This window comes from Emys orbicularis, chromosome 2 (assembly GCF_028017835.1).
Source record: "Emys orbicularis isolate rEmyOrb1 chromosome 2, rEmyOrb1.hap1, whole genome shotgun sequence".
In the NCBI taxonomy this organism is placed as follows: Eukaryota; Metazoa; Chordata; order Testudines; family Emydidae; genus Emys; species Emys orbicularis.
The window spans coordinates 651,982-672,047 of NC_088684.1; the positions used below are offsets into that span (position 1 = coordinate 651,982).

A 20,066-nucleotide genomic window follows, 5' to 3' on the forward strand; every position below is an offset into this window, starting at 1 on the left:
AGCAGTGTTATTCTGTATCAGCAAAAACAACAAGGAGTCCTTGTGGCACCTTAGAAACTAACAAATTTATTTGGGCATAAGCTTTCGTGGGCTAGAACCCACTTCATCAGATACATGAAGTGGAAAACACAGGAGCAGGTATAAATACATGAAAGGATGGGAGTTGCCTTACCAAGTGTGAGGTCAGTCTAACGAGACAATTCACTTAACAGCAGGATACCAAGGGAGGAAAGATAACTTTTGAAGTGGTAATGAGAGTTGTTACCCGGGGTTCTTTCAACCCAAAGCTCTTGGTAACTTTTACTCTGTGCGAGGAGGTGTCAGGAAATAAATCAGGGGAGACACGGCCGTCCGACCGATAAATGGCTGGCACAAACAGGACAACACAAGAGTGCTTTCACTTAAAGCTAAACTTTACTAGTCTCAAGCACTTACACATGTCCGCAACAGGTTAGTAAAACACCCCCAACCCTCGATAATTACCGAAGCTGAGTGTGGCTCTCGAGTGGCACAGTGACAGCCCGTCTGCCGGTGGGGAACACAAGATGCATCCAGAGGGAGAGACCAGTCCCCAAACGAGTCCCCTTATTTATATATTAGTAATAGAATAACATGTCCCTTAAAGAAACCTTGTTAAGTAAGCAGTTTCAAGCAAGAGGTTCCTTCTGATTATTGATTAACCAGGTGTGGGTTTTTCCAGAGTCTGCAGCTCTGAGACCCCAATAGACATTCCTGCTCTTTTAAAATGCATGTATCAGCAACTTCAACACAATTCTTATCAGGAAGGACGCGGGGTCAAACTGCCCCTTCCGTAGCACCCCAAAACCCCCTCCCCTCCTGCCTTGGTCAAGCTGAGTTTGCTGAATGGCCAATTTACAGCCTGCTGACTAGGAAGCTTTTTAACAATAAGCCATAGAGGTTTTAGGCACTTTACTGGTTTGCCAAAGTCTCCCCATACAGAGTGGCCCATTTCAGACAGTTGACAAGAAGGTGTGAGTAACAGTAGGGGGAAATTAGTATTGGGGAAAATAGGTTTAGGTTTTGTAATGACCCAACCACTCCCAGTCTTTATTCAGGCCTAATCTGATGGTGTCCAGTTTGCAAATTAATTCCAGTTCTGCAGTTTCATGTTGGAGTCTGTTTTTGAAGTTTTTTTGTTGAAGAATTGCCACTTTTAAGTCTGTTATTGAGTGTCCAGGGAGACTGAAGTGTTCTACTGGTTTTTGAATGTTTAAGTTATCTTTCCTCCCTTGGTATCCTGCTGTTAAGTGAATTGTCTTGTTGGACTGACCTCACACTTGGTAAGGCAACTCCCATCCTTTCATGTATTTATACCTGCTCCTGTATTTTCCACTTCATGCATCTGATGAAGTGGGTTCTAGCCCACGAAAGCTTATGCCCAAATAAATTTGTTAGTCTTCTCTAAGGTGCCACAAGGACTCCTTGTTGTTTCTCCATGGGAAGGCTCCTGATCAAGAGTCCCCTCCCTACAGCATGACTCTGGGGTTGCTGAGTTCTGCTCTAGGAGGTGCCAGAGTTAGCAGTGGGTTGTCAGAGTCCTGGCTTTTATGGTTAGATCTTGCTCAGGTTGGACGGTAATGCACCCGGCCCTGGGTCCAAAGACTTCACACTGATGAGAGCCACAGGCTGTGCTTAGGGACCCCTGGATGTTCCTATCCCCAGACACCCCTAGGGAAGCTCTGCTCTTAGTCCCCAATTCTGATCAAGCCGCCACCCCCAGCAGCAAGCAGAGGGTTTGTGCTGCTCACAGCTTCTCCCTACATGCCCATCTGTACCTGATGCCTGTTCCACAGAGAGGGTCTTCACTTCAGGGGCCTGGGGCGCTAAGCTACCCGCCCATTACAGACCCTCCCAGACAGGGTGACGAATCCTACCCGAGCATTCATGGCCTTGTGGTTTTTCTTGGTTTTCTTCAGGAACTGTTTCAGGCTCCCCGAGGACACGTATTCTGTGATGAAGATCACCTGGTGGAGGGGGAGGGAGGTGTCAGCTCAGCCACTGCCCCAGGGAATCAGAACAGCCCTCCCTGCAGCCCAGCTGGGGTCTCCTGGGTCTGCACCAATATTAGGCACCCAGGGCCTCTATCTGACACAGGGCTTAAAAGCTGCACCCCTTGGCGCAGCACTGCCCAGGGAAGAGAGCAAGAACCAGAACTGGATTTCTGTGCACCTCTGGGAAGGGGGAGGAGGAGAAGCACCTGCGTCAGGATCCCCTTCTGGTAGGCACTGGCATCCCCGCCCTGGGGCACCTCCCCTGTCCCGGTGTCCTGGCACCCCCTTACCCGGGCCTTGGAGTCCTTCACATCCAGCCAGTATTTATGCAACTTCACAATATTGGGATGATCCACAACCACCAGCTGCTCAAACATGGTATTGATCTTCTCCTGTGGGCAGAGGGCAAGGTGAGCAAGGGGGGCATCAGCTGGCATGTCGGGGGTGGGTCAGAGGCCATGATGGGGAGTGAGCTACAGGGGAGCAGTCTGGGGGTGCAGGGCACACCAGGACCTATCTGAGGGTGCACGGGGTACTGTGGGGCCGTCTGCAAGGGATAAGGGGAGGAGCTACAGGGGACTGTCTCAGAGACAAGGGGAGGAGCGACAGGAGAACTGTCTCTGAGCATGCAGGAGGCATGGGGGAGTGATCTCTGATGTTACGGGGGGCAAGGGGGCTGCCTTTAGGGGGAGGAGATGAGCAACATTTCAAGGAGAATGTACAGGCAGACGGAACCTGAGCTGTAGGCCAGCAGGGAGCTGCAGGTCTGGGGTTTCTGGGAACTGGTGAGTGGAGGAGGGAGCTTTTCCAGCCAGCTATGTCCCCACAGGGCATGGGAGCAGGAAGGAACCACTCACCTCGTGGGCCTTGAAGGCCTTCTTGTCTGTGAAGTGCAGCTCATTCCACACCACCTCTACGCCCTCCTCCGTGTCCATGGCCAGGAAGGTGCTCTGGATCCCAGGCATGTTCCCCTGGTTCACCTGCAAGGCACACACATGGAGGATGAGACAGCATAGCGACAGGCACTGGCTCGGGCCGAGTCCAGCCAGGCCTTCAGGCCCACAGCGTCTGGCCAGCATGCAGAGAGAGCGGGTGAGAGGGGATGGGGGAGCTCGCAGGTCACGTTCAGGCCAGGGGAAGGATGCAGCCGGCCAAGCCCGGCAATACAGGAAGCTTGTGCATTCCCAGCCAGCCTCCGGCTCCTTTTCCTGCACATGGCAGCAGCGGTGGTGCAGCTGCTCTGGCTCCCAGATGTAAAACGGAATTGTTCTGCTGCCTCCAGTGGCTGGAACGCAGTGTCCCTGTCGCTAGGGCCTCTCTGGCCACAGACCAGGGGCTACTGCCACAGCCCACGCAGGCTACAGCCACAGCCCGGGGGGCTACAGCCACAGCCCGGGGGCACTACAGCCACAGCCCGGGGGCACTACAGCCACAGCCCGGGGGCACTACAGCCACAGCCCGAGGGTGCTACAGCCACAGCCCGAGGGTGCTACAGCCACAGCCCGGGTGCAGCCTCTGGCCCGCCTGTCCCCTGCAGAGGGAGATGCAGGCGCAGAAGGGAGGAATGACACAGCAGTCCCAGGAACTCATTAAGAAAGGACGATGGAGCTGGGCAGGCAGCCCATCGCCCAGCTCCTGCTACAGGCAGACAAAGCGCCTCTGTTATCCCCTGGGGTCTCACAGGCTCCACGTGCTTTACACAAAGACTAGTACAGAAACCCAGGAATGCTGCCAGTCAGCCTGATCCCAAGGTCAGCTTCCTCCTCAGCCCACAGGCAGCGGGCAAAGGGCACGGGAGAGCACAGCATAGCGGCTCCAAAGCCTGGCAGAGGAAGGACGGAGGGTGCATGGACAGACACTGCCCTCTGGGCCTGAGATGACTTTATCTAATCTCACTTTCTCCAACAGCAGCCAGAGCTCACTTGGAGGCTCAACCCCTGCTCCCCGGTGGGCACTCTGGGTGATCACGGAGGCCAGCTCCCCAGGGAGTCACAAGGGTTCGGATGGGAGCAATAGGGGGAATGGGCAGGATGCTCTGTCTAGGGAAAGGTGGCAGGGGTGCGCCACAACATCAGCACCCCCTCTGACTCACTCGTGGGGCCATGTTCATTCATACATTGAACCTGGGAGGAATAAACACAGAGCAAGCGACTCCCAGAAAATGGGGACAATGCCTGGAAGTAACAAAGGGAGATGGATGGAGGTGGTGAGGAGCTGTTCAACAGGAGCCATCCAGACACGTACCATGCAGCTTCCATCTGCGGGGGCAGCAATCTCCCAGTATCCCCCCCCTCCACACCCCTTCCCGGCCAGTGCAGCTTGAGCAGCTTTGGGGATCCTAACAGAGGCTGTTCGCAACTTGGGCTCAGAAAGTAAATGTGGGCCTGGCTCTGCCCTCGTCCCAGCCAGCCGCCCTCCCTCGGCGACGGGGCCTGTCACGCCGGGGCCGGCTCGGCCCTCGTCCCAGCCAGCCGCCCTCCCTCAGCGACGGGGCCTGTCACGCCGGGGCCGGCTCGTCCCTCGTCCCAGCCAGCCACCCTCCCTCGGCGACGGGGCCTGTCACGCCGGGGCCGGCTCGGCCCTCGTCCCAGCCAGCCGCCCTCCCTCGGCGACGGGGCCTGTCACGCCGGGGCCGGCTCGTCCCTCGTCCCAGCCAGCCGCCCTCCCTCGGCGACGGGGCCTGTCACGCCGGGGCCGGCTCGGCCCTCGTCCCAGCCAGCCGCCCTCCCTCGGTGACGGGGCCTGTCACGCCGGGGCCGGCTCGGCCCTCGTCCCAGCCAGTCGCCCTCCCTCGGTGACGGGGCCTGTCACGCCGGGGCCGGCTCGGCCCTCGTCCCAGCCAGTCGCCCTCCCTCGGCGACGGGGCCTGTCACGCCGGGGCCGGCTCGGCCCTCGTCCCAGCCAGCCGCCCTCCCTCGGCGACGGGGCCTGTCACGCCGGGGCCGGCTCGTCCCTCGTCCCAGCCAGCCGCCCTCCCTCGGCGATGGGCCTGTCACACTAGGGCTGGCTCTGCTCTCATCCCAGCGTAGGCAGGGTCTGAAGGAGTTCTCCCCTGACAGCTAGATGGGAGCGGGAGAGACTTCAGGAGCAAACTGTATTTACATGAACACACCTTCTCTGCTTATATATCCAGCAGAGAGAGCGGTGTTGCTCAAAATGATCAACTTTGGCTGGTGTTGGGTTACAAATCACTTTAGTACTGAATGCAGGGTAGTGAAATGCTGTTATCAATGTTGTTGCCTTTATTGTATGAATAAAGGGGAGCAGAACCGTGCTTAACCTGTCCCAAATGAGGGGTCACCCGCACCTGAAAGGACCTCGTTAAGCCAGGGGCTTGAATGCCAGACCCTGGGAAAGTAAAAGGTATGGGGCAGATCAGGGCCGGCGCAACCCATTAGGCGACCTAGGTGGTCGCCTAGGGCGCTACAATTTGGGGGGCGGCGACCGCGGCGGTATTTCGGTGGCAGGACCTTCCGCCGCCTCTGTGGGGGGCGGCATTTCGGGGCGGGACCTTCCGCCGCCTAGAGCAGCAGAAAAGCTGGCGGCGCTCCTGGGGCAGATGTCCCAGCTAGGAGGTATGGACTCTCCCTAAGATTCCCCAGTCTGGTTCCTCTGCACCGTTCAAAGATAGAGCTAAATAGGCTTCATTTGGAGCCTTTTGTTATGTTAAGTATTTAATAAGAGCTGAAATCACTTGTGGTGGGGCAGTATTTCTACCCAGCCTGCTGAGAACTAAAAATCACTACGAGACTGATCTAAAGAGGCGGCAGCAGAAGGTGACTGACGGGGGCTGGCAAGAGCAGCTGGCTAAAGTGGTGAGCAGTGGCTGGCAGGGCATCCAGGTGGCAAGGAGCAGCAGCCGGCAGGGTGGCCAGGTGGCAAGGAACAGTGGCTGGCAGGGCGGCCAGGCGGTGAGAAACAGCGTCTGGTGGGGCACCCACAGGTTGCAAGGAACAGCGGCTGGTGGAGCACCCAGACAGTGAGGAACAGCGGCTGGCGGGGTGCCCAGGCAGTGAGGAACAGAGCAAGTGCTCCGATGGTGCAGCAAGCCAGGTGCCTTCTTCCAGGTGGGAGGGGAACTCACACAGATGCACCTCTGAACCTAGGGTCCTCACTGACCAAGGACAACCACTGTGAGTGGGGTGTGGTGAGGAAGCAGGGGGGGGCACGGTAAAGGAACTTTTGGTTGTAGAACTCAAGAATGTGAGGCAGAAGAAGACTCTGCCTCATGCACTCTGCGGTGGGTGTCCTGCTCACAGTTTATGTTTATGAGTCCTGCTTGTGGCGTTTTCCCTAATTAATGTCAGGTGACTTCTCTCCTTTCATTAATGTTTCTTTTGTACACTCAGACTCTGTGCTTGCAAGTGGGGAAGTATTGCCTCTCAGAGGCACCCAGGGGTGGTATGTAATTTCCCCAGGTTCCTGGGTGGGGGCTCGAGCTGATTTTGTGTTGTATTGTTGAAAAGGAACCCCTAGATATTAAACCCGGTCCTGGCTGCTGCCGGCTCCACCTGACAGAAGGGTTACACCAGCCTTCTGCCCTCCCTCAGTGATGGGGACTGTCACACCAGGACTGGCTCTGCCCTCATCCCACTCAGCCACCATCCCTCAGCAACAGCCGGTCAAAAAAGGGACCCTGGCGGCTCCGACTGGGCCGTTAAAAGTCCGGTCAGCGGTGCAGCCCCTAGGCACATGGACAGCCAGGGAGGCTCCGCGCGCTGCCCCCGCCCCCAGTGCCGGCTCCATAGCTCCCACTGGCCGGGAACCACGACCACTGGGAGCTGCGGTGGCGGTGCCTGTGGGCGCGAAAGCAGCACGCGGAGCCTCCCTGGCCGCCCATGCGCCTAGGGGCTGCAGAGACCTGGTGGCTGCTTCCTGGGAGCCATGGTAAGTGTTGCCAGAACCCCAAACCCCCTCCCACACACCAACCCCAGCCCCCTCGTGCACCCCAAACCCTCATCCCCAGCCCAGAGCCTGCATCCCCAGCTGGAGTCCTCAAACCCCCCCCCACACACACACACACGCACACACCGCAACCCCCTGCCCCAGCCCAGAGCCCTCTCCTGCACCTTGAGCCCCTCATTTCTGGCCCCACCTGGAGCCCGCACCCCCCAGCCCAGAGCCCACACCCCCCATACCCTATCCCTCTGCCCCAGCCTGGAGCCCTCTCCCACACCCCAAACCCCTCATCCCTGGCCCCACCTCAGAGCCCGCATCCCCAGCCGGAGCCCTCACCCCCTTCCTGCACCCCAACACCCTGCCCCAGCCCAGTGAAAGTGAGTGAGGGTAGGGGAGAGCAAGCAATGGAGGGAGTGGGGATGGAGCGAGCAGGGTGGGGCCTCAGAGAAGGGGCAGGGCAGGGGCAGGGCCTCGCAGAAGGGCGCGGGGCAGGGGTGTTTGGTTTTGTGCAATTAGAAAGTTGGCAACCCTACACCAGGGCTGGCTCTGCCCTCGTCCCAGCCAGTCGCCTTCCCTCGGCGACGGGGTCTGTCACTGTGGGGCTGGCTCTGCCCGCGTCCCAGTCAGCCACCATCCCTCAGCGACGGGGCCTTCCACTGTGGGGCTGGCTCTGCCCGCGTCCCAGCCAGTCACCTTCCCTCGGCGACGGGGTCTGTCACTGTGGGGCTGGCTCTGCCCGCATCCCAGTCAGCCACCCTCCCTCAGTGACGGGGCCTTCCACTGTGGGGCTGGCTCTGCCCACGTCCCAGCCAGTCACCTTCCCTCGGCGACGGGATCTGTCACTGTGGGGCTGGCTCTGCCTGCGTCCCAGTCAGCCACCATCCCTCGGCGACGGGGCCTGTCACTCTGGGGCTCACCACACTGATCCAAGGGAACATGGGCAGAGCCAGGGATTTGTTATTGTCAGCAGCATGGAGCGTTTCCAGCTCCCACAGGCTTCAGCTTTAGCTCTGGGAATATGGTGACAGAGCTTGGCTGAGGGAGCTGGACCTGGGGCTCAGTAAAGCAACTCACACAATCTTAACTGGAAAATTAATTCTAAATGGCCTGGAGAAAAGCAATGCCATGGACAGAGAACTGGATACAAGGCCGTAGACAAGGGGCCTGGGTAGATAGCAATGTATTGGCTCTGTGGGAGGTGTCAAGGGGTGCCCACAGGGATGGGGGCTAGAGCTGCTCTTATATAGCAGCCTCATTAATGGCATCACAGGTCACGTTTTCTAGATCTTTGGTCATTTTTGTTGCTCTCCTTTGGACTTCTCCAATTTGTCCACATCTTTCCCAAAGTGTGGTGCCCAGAACGGACACAGTACTGCAGCTGAGGCCTCACCAGTGCTGCGTAAAGCGGAAGCAGCCAGGGGAGCCACACACAGAATAAAGATAAAACAAAATATTGAACAGCTGTCTCGATCCAGGAGCACTGCCCGTCCTGTGCCCTGCTTCCAGAAAAACTCAGTCTGTGATCATGAGGGCGGGAAAAAAAATCAGTCTATAATTTAAATACTGCATCATAGTGCAGAGAGAAGGCGACAATGGTCACCTTTTTAATCTCATTTCCCAACATTTCAGTGCCTCACTTTGCAACTTCATTGTTCTGCTAATACACGTTTTTATCTGGAATTAGAGATGCAGACAGATTAATAGGCTTCACATTCCAGAGCGGGAGGTGGGGGGACAGTCCCTGTGTTTACAGCTCTGGAAAGCCCCTGGCTGGGAACTCGCATTCAGTTGTGAGCCTCTAGAGCTGAGCAGTTCCCTCCCCTAGTCAAGAAGAGGTTTAAGAGCTCCTGTGGGCTCAGCCAGCCCTGACCCACTGCAACTGCAAGGCTTGTCAATGCTGGAGAAGGGCAGGTCCTCGGAAGGGGGATCTCAGCTCAGGCTGGGAGGCATTCAGAACCAAACAGCTAGTGTGGAGCTCCCTGGCCCCAGGGACCAGGGGCTGCCTGCTGGGGAAGCGGCTTGAGAACACCAGCCAGCCGAGCTCTCTGAGGAAACGGAGGGACCAGCTTTTCTGTATTTTTGGGACTCAGGCTATGTCTACACTCCGGCGGTAAGTCGACCTATGCTACGCAACTCCAGCTATGTGAATAATGTAGCTGGAGTCAACGTACCTTAGGTACAGTACACCAGGAAAGGAGCCCAGCATTACAACCTGTGAAAGGCAAGACCCAAAGGTACATGACCGTGGGGGAAAGGGTCAGTCAGTAACCTGACTCCTGCAGCGTCACCTCTGGAAGATGTTGGGGGAGACGACAGGAGTACAGGGTATTAATGGGCCCTGGTGATACCCTGAACAGCTTGAGGGAAAGCAAGGAAGTGTGAACGAGGAGTGAGAAGGCAGGTCAGGAGTTTGGGAGAGTTTGACCCTGAACCATGTGTCCCCAGGCAGTGCAGGGAGGAGCAGGGCTGGGGAAGAGGGCCAAAGACCCACTGTGTCCCCAGATCAGGTGCTGAGCTGGGAGATGGGCAGTGCTGGAAAGCCTCCAGGCAAGCCTGAGAGCATGGTGGCTCTGATAAGCCAACACAGCAACTCCACCCCAGCCTTGGGCGAGATAAGAGGCAGTTCTCTGAACAGTCACATGAGCCCAGAAGCAGCCTGGTCCCTGCGATAACCCCCAGCTCCTGCCTCAGCCCATGGACTGGTGCTTCTCCACGGCTGTCTCCTGCCTCCCCCTCTGGCAGTGCTGCCAGGACTTGCTCTACCCCCTCTGCAGTGGGCTCAGCTTCTATCAATGGCTCTGCAATAACCCCAGGACCTAGCTGCCTTTCTGTGAGGCTGCAGGGCCCAGGGATAGGGTAGCCACTGCCAAATCCTAGAAACAGCCTCCAGCAGAGGGACTCTGGGGGGCCCAGCATGCCCTCCAGAGTGGCATGGAGGAAAAGGGGGTTTTGCAGACATACCACGCTGGAGCCCAAGGGAGAAAGTTAATCCATAAACCAGGAGGGGATGGAATTAATCCCTCCAGGTGCCTCCCTGAGCAGCCTGTTGGCTGTTGCTATGACATATTGGACCTTGACCTCAGACTGTTTAGGGCAGGGGTAGGCAACCTATGGCACACGTGCCGAAGGCGGCACGCGAGCTGATTTTCAGTGGCACTCACACTGCCCGGGTCCTGGCCACCAGTCCAGGGGGCTCTGCATTTTAATTTAATTTTAAATGAAACTTCTTAAACATTTTAGAAACCTTATTTACTTTACATACAGCAATAGTTTAGTTATATATTATAGACTTATAGAAAGAGACCTTCTAAAAATGTTAAAATGTATGATTGGCACGTGAAACCTTAAGTTAGAGTGAATAAATGAAGACTTGGCACACCACTTCTGAAAGGTTGCCGACCCCTGGTTTAGGGTATGGAACAACGTAATTAAGGGCCTGTTTACACGGAGCCAGGAGACATTTCTGAGGCCTCATCAGCCTAGGCATGCAACATGGTAAAGTCCCGTCAACACTACACATTACAAACGTGTAAATGAGCAAATGAGGCCCCCATTTTCCAAAAAGGAAATCATACAGGAACTGCCACACTAGGTCATATGCTGAGGTAATTCCCAATCTGTGCCCACCCCAGCAACCAACAGTTCCAGCTGCTTCAAAGGAAGACGAAAGAAACGCTGAAGTGGGCAATTATGGAATAATCCTTTTCTGAATCCTGCCAAGCTCTTGGTCACAATTATACCTTGAGGCATAGAGTTCCACAGGCTAGCTAAGGACCATTTAAGAAGATTGAGCTTGGTAATTACCACACAGTAAGGCTATCTCCACACCCTAGCAAAACAAAAGAGAAAATCTGTAATGGCCTTTGAGAAAGCAGAAACAATAAGCAATATTAGCCAGGCTAACCTGTTCTGTGTGATCACATTACACAGTTAGCAGGCAAAGAGAACACATAAGAAAGAAAATATTTTGATTTCAGTGAAGTATTTGATCCTGCAGCTCATGAAAACATTCTCAGCAATAATTCAGATTGGCTTGGATACAGCACGGTCATGCAAGTGCAAGGTCCCAAATAAAGGGTCATAAAAAACAGTGTGGTATTGAGCTGAGGGGAGGTGTAATGGGGGAGCAGCAGGGATTGGAGTTAGCTCTGTTGTGATTTAACATCTCCACTAATGATCAGGGAGAAGAGGGATAAACAGCCTTTGATGACATTCATGCACAGGCAATACAGAACTGGGAGGAGCAGCGAATCCCAGTGAGGCCACAGAAATAGCAGTGTTAGAGCCAAGGCCAGGAAATAACAGGATGGGATTCAACCTTCGGCAACGTACCCACATCGCCCGAACCCCACTGGGACGGAGACACTGGAGAGTCCAAGAGAGGGAGCAGGGTATGTCTACACTGCAGTTAGACACCCATTGCCTCGGGCTCCCGGGGCTCAGCTCAGGGGCTGTTTAATTGCAGTGTAGAGGGCTTGGGCCACGGCCTGAGCCCTGGAACCCTCCCACCTCATAGGGTCTCAGAGCCTGGCCTCCAGCCTGAGTCCGAACATCTACACTGCAATGAAACAGCCCCTTAGCTGGAGTCAGCGGGTACGGGCCAGCCGCAGGTGTCTAACTGCGGTGCAGACATACCCCCAGAGGCCTTCCCTCCTAGGGCAGGGAGGGGTGCGTGTCTGTCCAGCTCCGAGGAAACACACCCACCCTAAAGCTCAGCTCCAGGCTTTCAATCCGGAGCAGGAAGGGCAGAGTCCCACACTATCCAGTTCTGGGGAGCCCCCCCCCAGACCCCACAATTTCCAAATGGTAAAGTAACATCCAGAGGCTGATGAGAAAGAGGAGCCATCTTCCAGTGGGGCTGGGGCAGCTCCCAGTGAGAACCCCACTGTTCACCTCCACCCTTCCCCTTGGTGCGGAGTGGGATGGCTGGGACCTTCCCTCTTTATTTCCTTTCTCCCTGTGCCCCCAGCTGCCGCAGGAGACCTCTCTATTGCCTGGTGGCTGCAAGGAGAAGGGGACTGCACCTCACTCTCTCCCCTACTCCTGAAAACAGGGGGCATGGATTTGCCCGCTCTCCTCACTGTCTCCTGCTGCCAGAGATCCATGAAGTGGAGGCGGTGTGAGGGGAAACGTTCCCTGTGCAGACAGCAGCGTAGTACAGCACAGCAGCCCCTGATTCTGGGACAAGGCCTGGCCAGGGAGCCCCCGCTGAGGCGATTGGGGTGGCTCCAGGTGGCACTGCAAGGGATCTGGCATTGCTGAGACAGCTCTGGGATGGGTGTTGGGAGATGTGGTTAAACAGGGTCTAGGCCCAGCTAAGCAGGGTCAGAATCCCAGCTCCCACACGGAGCCAGGCCCAAGCGAGGAGCCTGCCAAGGGCCAAATCCCCTGGTGGGGAAGGATGATCCCACCTTGGGATGTCCCTGGACTTTGGCTGCCTAGAGACGACCATTTCTTGGGTGGCATGAAGCCCCTTTGAACCCCTCCCTCACGCTCAAACCTTCCCTGGGTGTCAGCCAGGCTCCAAACATCCCAACCACGCCCAACTGTCACAGGGTCCCATCTCCCCTCTTCCTGCTGCTGCCCTGCAGGACTCTTCTGAGCTGGGGGAAGCCAACTCTGCTGACAGGAGTTAGGGTGGCTGAGAGCTTCCCCGATGCTACAGCTGGGGAGCCTGTGCTGAAACTCATGCTGGCGACAGCACCTAGAATACAGGACGCAGGCCTGGGCACCGGGCACCAGGCACCAGAGAGGAGGACCTCCTGAAGCAGCTCTGGGAAGGACAGCAACAAAGATTGGCCCAAGAGGTTAAGCATTAACGGTATTTGGCAAACCAGAGGGGACCTGGGGGATTAATGAGGCTGACACACAGGGGTAGGAGGACTGTGGGGAACCCTGCCAGAGCCTGAAGGATACACTGCAGGGAATGCTTCTGCCCATAGGCATCGACTCCGTGGGTGCTCCGGGGCTGGAGCACCCATGGGGGGGGAAAAATGGTGGGTCCAGAGCACCCACTGGCCACCCCCCTATCAGCTCCCCCCCAGCACCTCCCACCTGCCGGTGGGCCCTGCGGATCAGCGCCTCCCCCTCCCTCCCCGTGCCTCCCGCCTGCTGCGATCAGCTGTTTCACAGCATGCAGGAGGCTGGGGGGTAGAGGGGAGGACATGGCACGCTCAGGGGAGGGGGCAGGAAGAGGCGGGGTGGGGCCTTGGGGAAGGGGTGGAGTGGGGGCAGGGCCTGGGGCAGAGCCGGGGGTCGAGCACCCCCCAGCAGTTTGAAAAGTCGGCTCCTGTGCTTCTGCCCTGACCCCAGGGCTGAGGAGCTGGACCAGGTGGGTCCTTATCCTCTCCTTTGAGAGGGGCGGTGCAGGGAGCCTTGGGCCTGGGCGGGTGGGCACTTTCCTGCTTTGCCTTTTTGCTGGAATGCGAAGTGTTTTCGTCTGAGGGAATGTCATAGTTTTAATCCCACGTGTGGTTTATGTGGGCACCTGTGGTTCCCGCAGGAGCTGCCAGCCAGCCCTGTGTGCAATCACAGGCAGTCTGAACCGTGTACAGCAGGAAGGAAAAGCCAGCCGAGAAACTGGGGAGGAACCAGGGCAGGGCAGGGCTCCAGGACGGTGCTTAGGGGAGGGTCAGAGTCCTTGGAACAGTGCCCAGCTGGGGAGGGCAGGCTCATATGGCGCCCAGGGTGAGGTAGGCCCAGTGCCCAGGGAACAGCGCCCCTAGGACCATGCCCTGGGAAGCTGGGAATGGACCTGGATTCATTCTATCCTCCCTTTGGTACCAAAGCCCATGTTTCACATCCTGGCAGAGTCTGCTGCATTAACAAGCAGTTGGGCAGCAGCAGGCTCAGCCTGCCTGCCCTGGTACACAGACCTGCCCAAAGCAGGCTTTGACGACGCACTGATTAAAAGGCCACGCTGGCCAGCGTGTACTACTGCTCCCCCCGCTCACCTCGGACAGCAGCACCCACGCGAGTAAAAGCAGCAAAGTCTGAGATAAACTGCCCATGTCTGCCCAGCCTCAGGATGAACAGCCCTCTCAGGGACTGATAACCCCAGCCAAGGCCCTGCGGCGTGACTGCCGCAGAGCACAAGGCAAACACTCCCTGCAGCCCCCTTATCGGAGCTGGAGCCAGCTGGGCTGGACTCTGAAGTCAGGGCACAAGGACAGGAGAGATCACGGGGCCAGCCGCAGGTAGTGGGGGAGGGGACTCTGGAAGCCAGGCAAGGAGATCAGAGGGTGGCCAGGGTCAAGGAAACACCAGGTGCTATTAGGGCATCTCACGGAACCCGCTGAACAGCTGACTCGCTTTGGGGTGAGCACTGGCATACGGGACTGCGTAAGGGAGGGGGCACCACTTTCAAGGGGGCAGCTGCCATTTTGCGTTCCGTTTGCATGCACAATGTTGGAGTCAGTCGCTGTGCGCGCCTGCTCACACGCACTCCTTTGGTTTTGGTGCTGAGAGTGTTCAGGCTCCTCTATTAACCCCTTATGCTCCATTTCATCCAGCTCCTGTGGCAAACAACAGGCTTTATACATGCCCCCTCCCCCCACCACTGTTAGGGAAAGCTTCCCTTGTCCCTGGCTCCAGTGCCACTTGCCTCTGCACAAACATACCTCCTTCATTACACTGAAACCCCTACATAAGGGGCCATGAAAGCAGAAGCTCCTTTGTGGGTAGTTCTCTGAAAACACCTACTCAGTGTGCCGTGCCAGTCAAAAAAAAAAAAAAGCTAAGAGAATGTTAGGAACCATTAGGAAAGGGATGGATAAGAAGACAGAAAATATCATAATGCCACTATATCAATCAATGGTACGCCCACACCTTGAATACTGTGTGCTGTTCTGTTCTCCAAAAAAAAAAAAAAAAAAAAAAAAAGATATTAGAATTGGAAAAGGTACAAATAATGGCACCAACAATGATTAGGGTATGGAACAGCTTCATAGAATATCAGGGTTGGAAGGGACCTCAGGAGGTCATCTAGCTCAAAGCAGGGCCAACCCCAACTAAATCATCCCAGCCAGGGCTTTGTCAAGCCTGACCTTAAAAACCTCTAAGGAAGGAGATTCCACCACCTCCCTAGGTAACCCATTCCAGTGCTTCCATATGAGGAGAAATTAAGAGAGACAACTAATAGGGGGATATGATAGAGGGGATGGCTCGCTCGATAATTGCCCTGTTCTGTTCATTCCCTCTGAAGCGTCTAGCACTGACCACTTTTGGAAGACAGGATACTGAGCTAGATGGACCATTGGTCTGACCCACTTTGTTCATTCTTGTATTCCTATCCTGTACCACAGAATTGGCAGGGGAGGGATAGCTCAGAGGTTTGAGCATTGGCCTGCTAAACCCAGGGTTGGGAGCTCAATCCTTGAGGGGGCCACTTAGGGATCTGGGGCAAAAATCAGTACTTGGTCCTGCTAGTGAAGGCAGGGGGCTGGACGCAATGACCCTTCAGGATCCCTTCCAATTCTATGAGAAAGAGAGAGAGATATGTCTCTCTATATATATTATATAATCTCTATGGACAGAAAGTCCATGCTTGATTAGTAAGAGTATAGCAGTGGGAATATACTACTGACCAGGATTGTGACAGTGATTGTGAAATATAAGGGAGATTCCAGAGACTAATCCTGCACCTTGTCAGGGGGTTAGATTAGATGACCCTGGTGGTCCCTTCCGACCCCATGATTCTATGACTACTAAACCAGCCAACGCAATAATAATGGGGGATTTCAACTACCCTCCTATTGACTGGGTACATGTCACCTCAGAGCATGAGGCAGAAATACTATTTCTAGACACCATTCATGGCTGCTGCTTGGAGCAGCTAGTCCTGGAACCCACAAGGGAAGAGGCAATTCTTGCTTTAATCCTAAATGAAGCACAGGATCTGAGCCAAGAGGGAACTACAGATGAACTGCTCAGTAATAGTGACCATAATTTATTAAATTTGGCATCTTTGGGGAGGTGGGGAATACCAAAAAAACCCCTCACCACAGTAACCTTTAACTTTAAAAAGAGGAACTAACTCAAGAACGAGGATGCTAGTTAGACAGTAATTAAAAAGAGCAGTCAAGAGTACAATGCCTGAAAACTGCCTGGAGACTACTTAAAACACCTCATAGCGGCTCAGACTAAATGTATATCCCAAACCAAAAAAAGGAGGACCAAAAAATGCCACTACAGCTAAACAGCAGAGTAATGGAGGCTGTTAGAGGCAAATAGGCATCCTTTAAAATTTGGAAGTCAAATCCTAATGAGGAAAATAGAAAGGAGCAGAAACTCGGGCAAGTAAAATATAAAAGTATAAGGTAGGCCAAAAAAACTTGAAAAGCAACTTGCTAAAGATACTTTTTTTACTATTGTTATTTAAGTACATCACAAGCAGGAAGCCTGCCAAACAGGCAATGGGGCCACTAGATGACAAAGGTGTTAGAGGAGCACTCAAGGAAGATAAGGCCATTGCAGAGAAGCTAAACAAATTCTTTGCATTGATACGCACATCTGAGCCATTCTTTTTCAGTGACAAATCTGTAGTGTCCCAAATTGCTGTCTTACTACATGAGGTTCTGGAACAACTTGATAAACTAAACAGTAGTAACTGACCAGGACCAGATGGTATCACCCAGGGGTTCCGAAGGAACTCAAATATGAAATTGCAGAACTACTAACTGTGGTATGTTACCTATCACTGAAAACAGACTCTGTACCAGATGACTGGAAGGTAGCTACTGTGACACCAATTTTTAAAAAGGGCTCCAGACGTGATCCTGGCAATTACAGGCTAGTAAGCCTAATGTCAATTCTGGGCGAATTGGTAGAAACTATAATAAAATAACAGAATTATCAGACACATAGATAAACATGATTTGTAGGGGGAAAGTCAGCATAGCTTTTGTAAAGGGAAATCATGCCTCACCAATCTACTAGAGTTCTTTGAAGGAGTCAACAAGCATGTGAATAAGGGTGATTCAGCTGATACAGGCTAGGTCTACACTACAGCGGGGGTCCGACCTAAGATACGCAATTTCAGCTACATGAATACCGTAGCTGAAGTTGCGTATTTTAGGTCGGCTTACCTGGCTGTGAGGACGGGGGAAAGTCGACCGCTGCCGCGCTGCCGCCGACTCCGCTGCCGCCTCTTGCCGTGGTGGATTTCCGGAGTCGACGGCAGAGCGATCAGGGATCGATTTTATCGCGTCTTCACTAGACGCGATAAGTCGATCCCAGAACATCGATTGCCTGCCGCCGGACCCTCCGGTAAGTGTAGATATAGCCACAGTCTACTTGGATTTTCAGAAAGTCTTTGACAAGGTCCCTCACCAAAGGCTCTTAAGCAAAGTAAGCTCTCATGGGATAAGAGGGAAGGTCCTTTCATGGATCAGGAACTGGTTGAAAGATAGGAAACAATGGGTAGGAATAAATGATCAGTTTTCACAATGGAGAGAGGGGAACAGCTGGGTCCCCCAAGAATCTGTACTGGGACCAGTGCTTTTCAACATATTCATTAATAATCTGGAAAAGTGAGTGAAGTGAAGTGGCAAACTTTGCAGATGATACTACATTATTCAAGATAATTAAGTCCAAAACAGACTGTGAGGAGTTACAAAGGGATCTCACAAAACTGGGTGACAAAATGGCAGATGAAATACAATGTTGATAAATGCAAAGTAATGTACATTGGAAAACATAATCCCAACTCTACATACAATATGATGGGGTCTAAATTAGCTGTTACCACTCAAGAAAGATCTTGAAGTCACAGTTTAGAGTTCTCTGAAAACTTCCGCTGAGTGGGCAGCAGCAGTCAGAAAGGCTAACCGTATATTAGGAACTATTAAAAAGGGATAAAAATGAGAAAAAATATAATGCCGCTGTATAAATCCATGGTGTGTCCACACCTTGAATACTATGTCCAGTTCTGGTTGCTCCATCTCAAAAAGGATATAGTGGACCTGGAAAAGGTCCAGCGAAGGGCAACAAAGATGATCCAGGGTATGGAACAGCTTCCATATGAGGAGAGACTAAAAAGATTAGGGCTGTTCATCTTAGAAGAGAGACAACTAAGGGGGAATATGGGAGATGTCTACAAATTGGTGAATGATGTGGGAGAAGTGTTATTTATAGAGGCCTGAAAATCCACAAATATCTGCTTTATAGCCACAGACCATTTTTGCAGATCATGGATCAGTTGCGGATACAAATTTTGCATCCAGGAAGGGCTCTAGTTATTTACCTTTTCACAAATACAAAAGTCAAGTGTCACTCAATGAAATTAACAGTCAGCAGGTTTAAGATAAACAAAAGGAAATATTTTTTCAGAGAATGCACAACTAACCAGTGGATCTCATTGCCATGGGATGTTGTGATGGCCAAAAGTATAACTGGTTCAAAAAAGAACTGGATGAGTTAATGGAGGATGGGTCCATCAATGGACATTAGCCAGGATGGTCAGGGATACAGCCCCATGCTCTGGGTGTCCCTAAATCTCTGGCTGCTAGAAGCTGGGAGTGGAAAACAGGGGTGGGTCACTCCATAATTGCTCTGTTCACTCACCCTGAAGCTCTGGGTACCAGCCACTGTCAGAGACAGGATACCGGGTCAGACAGCAGCTCTTATCTCTCCAAGCCTCTCCCGTTTTTACAATCACCAGATTGCTTATTCTCCCCCCGCCACTCCCCGACCCCCAAAGCAAGCCCCTTTGGCCTCGATGAATTAATGTGACTGAGGGAGAGCAAGAAGGACCCGCTATCCAGTCTCCCTGGGCAGAGCGCAGCGTCCCGGCTGAGTGGCAGAGCGGGAGGCCCTGCTGAGCGGGAAGGAGCAGCGCCCCGGGCCGTCTCCCGAGAGCAGCGCAGCGCAGTGGGGGGCTGCAGCCCGGGCCAGCCCGGGACACCGGGCGCTGACAGCAGCCGGGCGAGAAGCGCAGCGGGGCCGAGGGACCGCAGCGCGCTGACAGCTCCCGGCGGGCCCGGGGGAGCAGGGCTCGGGCGGGGAGCGGGGCTCAGCGCTGCGGGCAGGAACCAGACCCGGCTTGCAGCGGAGCCTGTGGCGCAGGAAGCCGGGATCGGCGCGGGACGCGCTCCCCAGCGGCTGCCGGCAGAAGGGTGCGAGCGAGCCCGGCTCCCCGCTCAGCCCCGCGCCCCGGCCGGCCCCGCAGCCCCCGCCGGCCCCGCAGCCCCCGCGCCCCGGCCGGGCCCCACCTGCTCCCGGCGCTTCTGCCAGCGCCCGCAGGGGCTTTCCTCCAGCACCTCGCTCTCCTCCTCGCTCTCCTCCTCCTTCTCCGCCGGCAGCGCGGCCTCGGACCCCGACATGCCCGGCTGCGCCGCCAGCCCGCGTCCCGCTGCACCGGCTCCGGCTCCCTCCCCGGAGCGCCGGGGCTCCCAGCCCCGCTTCCCCGCCTCGAGTCCGGGCGGCGCAGGGCAGAGCCCGTGTGGGGCCCGGCCGGACCTGTCACGCCCCGGGGGCCGGCCCGACCCGCCCCCAGCCGCTTGGGGGTCCGTCCCCCGCAACGCTCTGTAGGGCTGGACTCGGAGCCCCCGCCCGCCGTGGCGTGACGGGCAGTTCCGTGTAACGCCCCCAGCCCCCTCGGACCGGCCCCGTGGGAGCGGGTTCAAGGGTTCATCGCCCTCCTGTCACCGCCGGGGCCTGATTCCCATTGGCGCGGGTCTGGCTCCGGCTCCCAGCGCCCGTTCCCCGCTCTCCGCAGCAGCCCGCGCCCCGGAGCGCACTGAGCCAATCGGCTTCCCGGGAGCTGAACACGAGCGCTCGCTGTGCGGCCTTTTCTCCAGCCCTGAGTCATGTTTATGGCTCCCCGGTAGCACGGATGTCCGTGTGAAAACCCGCGCGGTCTCTTTAAGGGTGCGGGATTTCCTGCCCCTGCTTCCAGGCGAGGGGGCTGCGGGAAGTGGCATCCCGCACCTGCCTTCCCGGGCAGTCACCGTCTGAGAGGAGCCAGGTGAGGCTAGAGCCAGGACGAGCACGCAGTACCGGAGACTCGTGGCCAAGAGAGGGAGAGAGCCTGCTCCTGGGGGGATCCAAACAGTGCCAATAAGGAACAGGCCAAGTCAGGTGTCACTTTCTCTCCCTGGCAGGCACCACCGGCTGCAGTGAAATCACAGACACCCCCACCCCCCCAAGGTTAAAATT

The 20,066-nt window shown here is 55.3% G+C and overlaps 1 protein-coding gene across 3 annotated transcripts in view; it reads right to left on the reverse strand.

Moving 5' to 3' along the window:
* The window catches only part of NRBP2 (nuclear receptor binding protein 2), a 57,431-nt gene extending 38,164 nt beyond the window's left edge, over nt 1–19,267 (reverse strand). For all 3 annotated transcript variants that reach the window (XM_065399354.1, XM_065399355.1, XM_065399353.1), the window contains exons 1-4: nt 19,121–19,267; nt 2,870–2,992; nt 2,303–2,404; nt 1,896–1,985 (exon numbers count right to left, since the gene is read on the reverse strand). In XM_065399354.1, the coding sequence (XP_065255426.1) occupies nt 1,896–1,985; nt 2,303–2,404; nt 2,870–2,992; nt 19,121–19,231 (426 nt within the window). In that variant the 5' untranslated portion in view covers nt 19,232–19,267. The remainder of the gene's footprint in view (nt 1–1,895; nt 1,986–2,302; nt 2,405–2,869; nt 2,993–19,120) is intronic.
* Nucleotides 19,268–20,066: the final 799 nt, after the last annotated feature.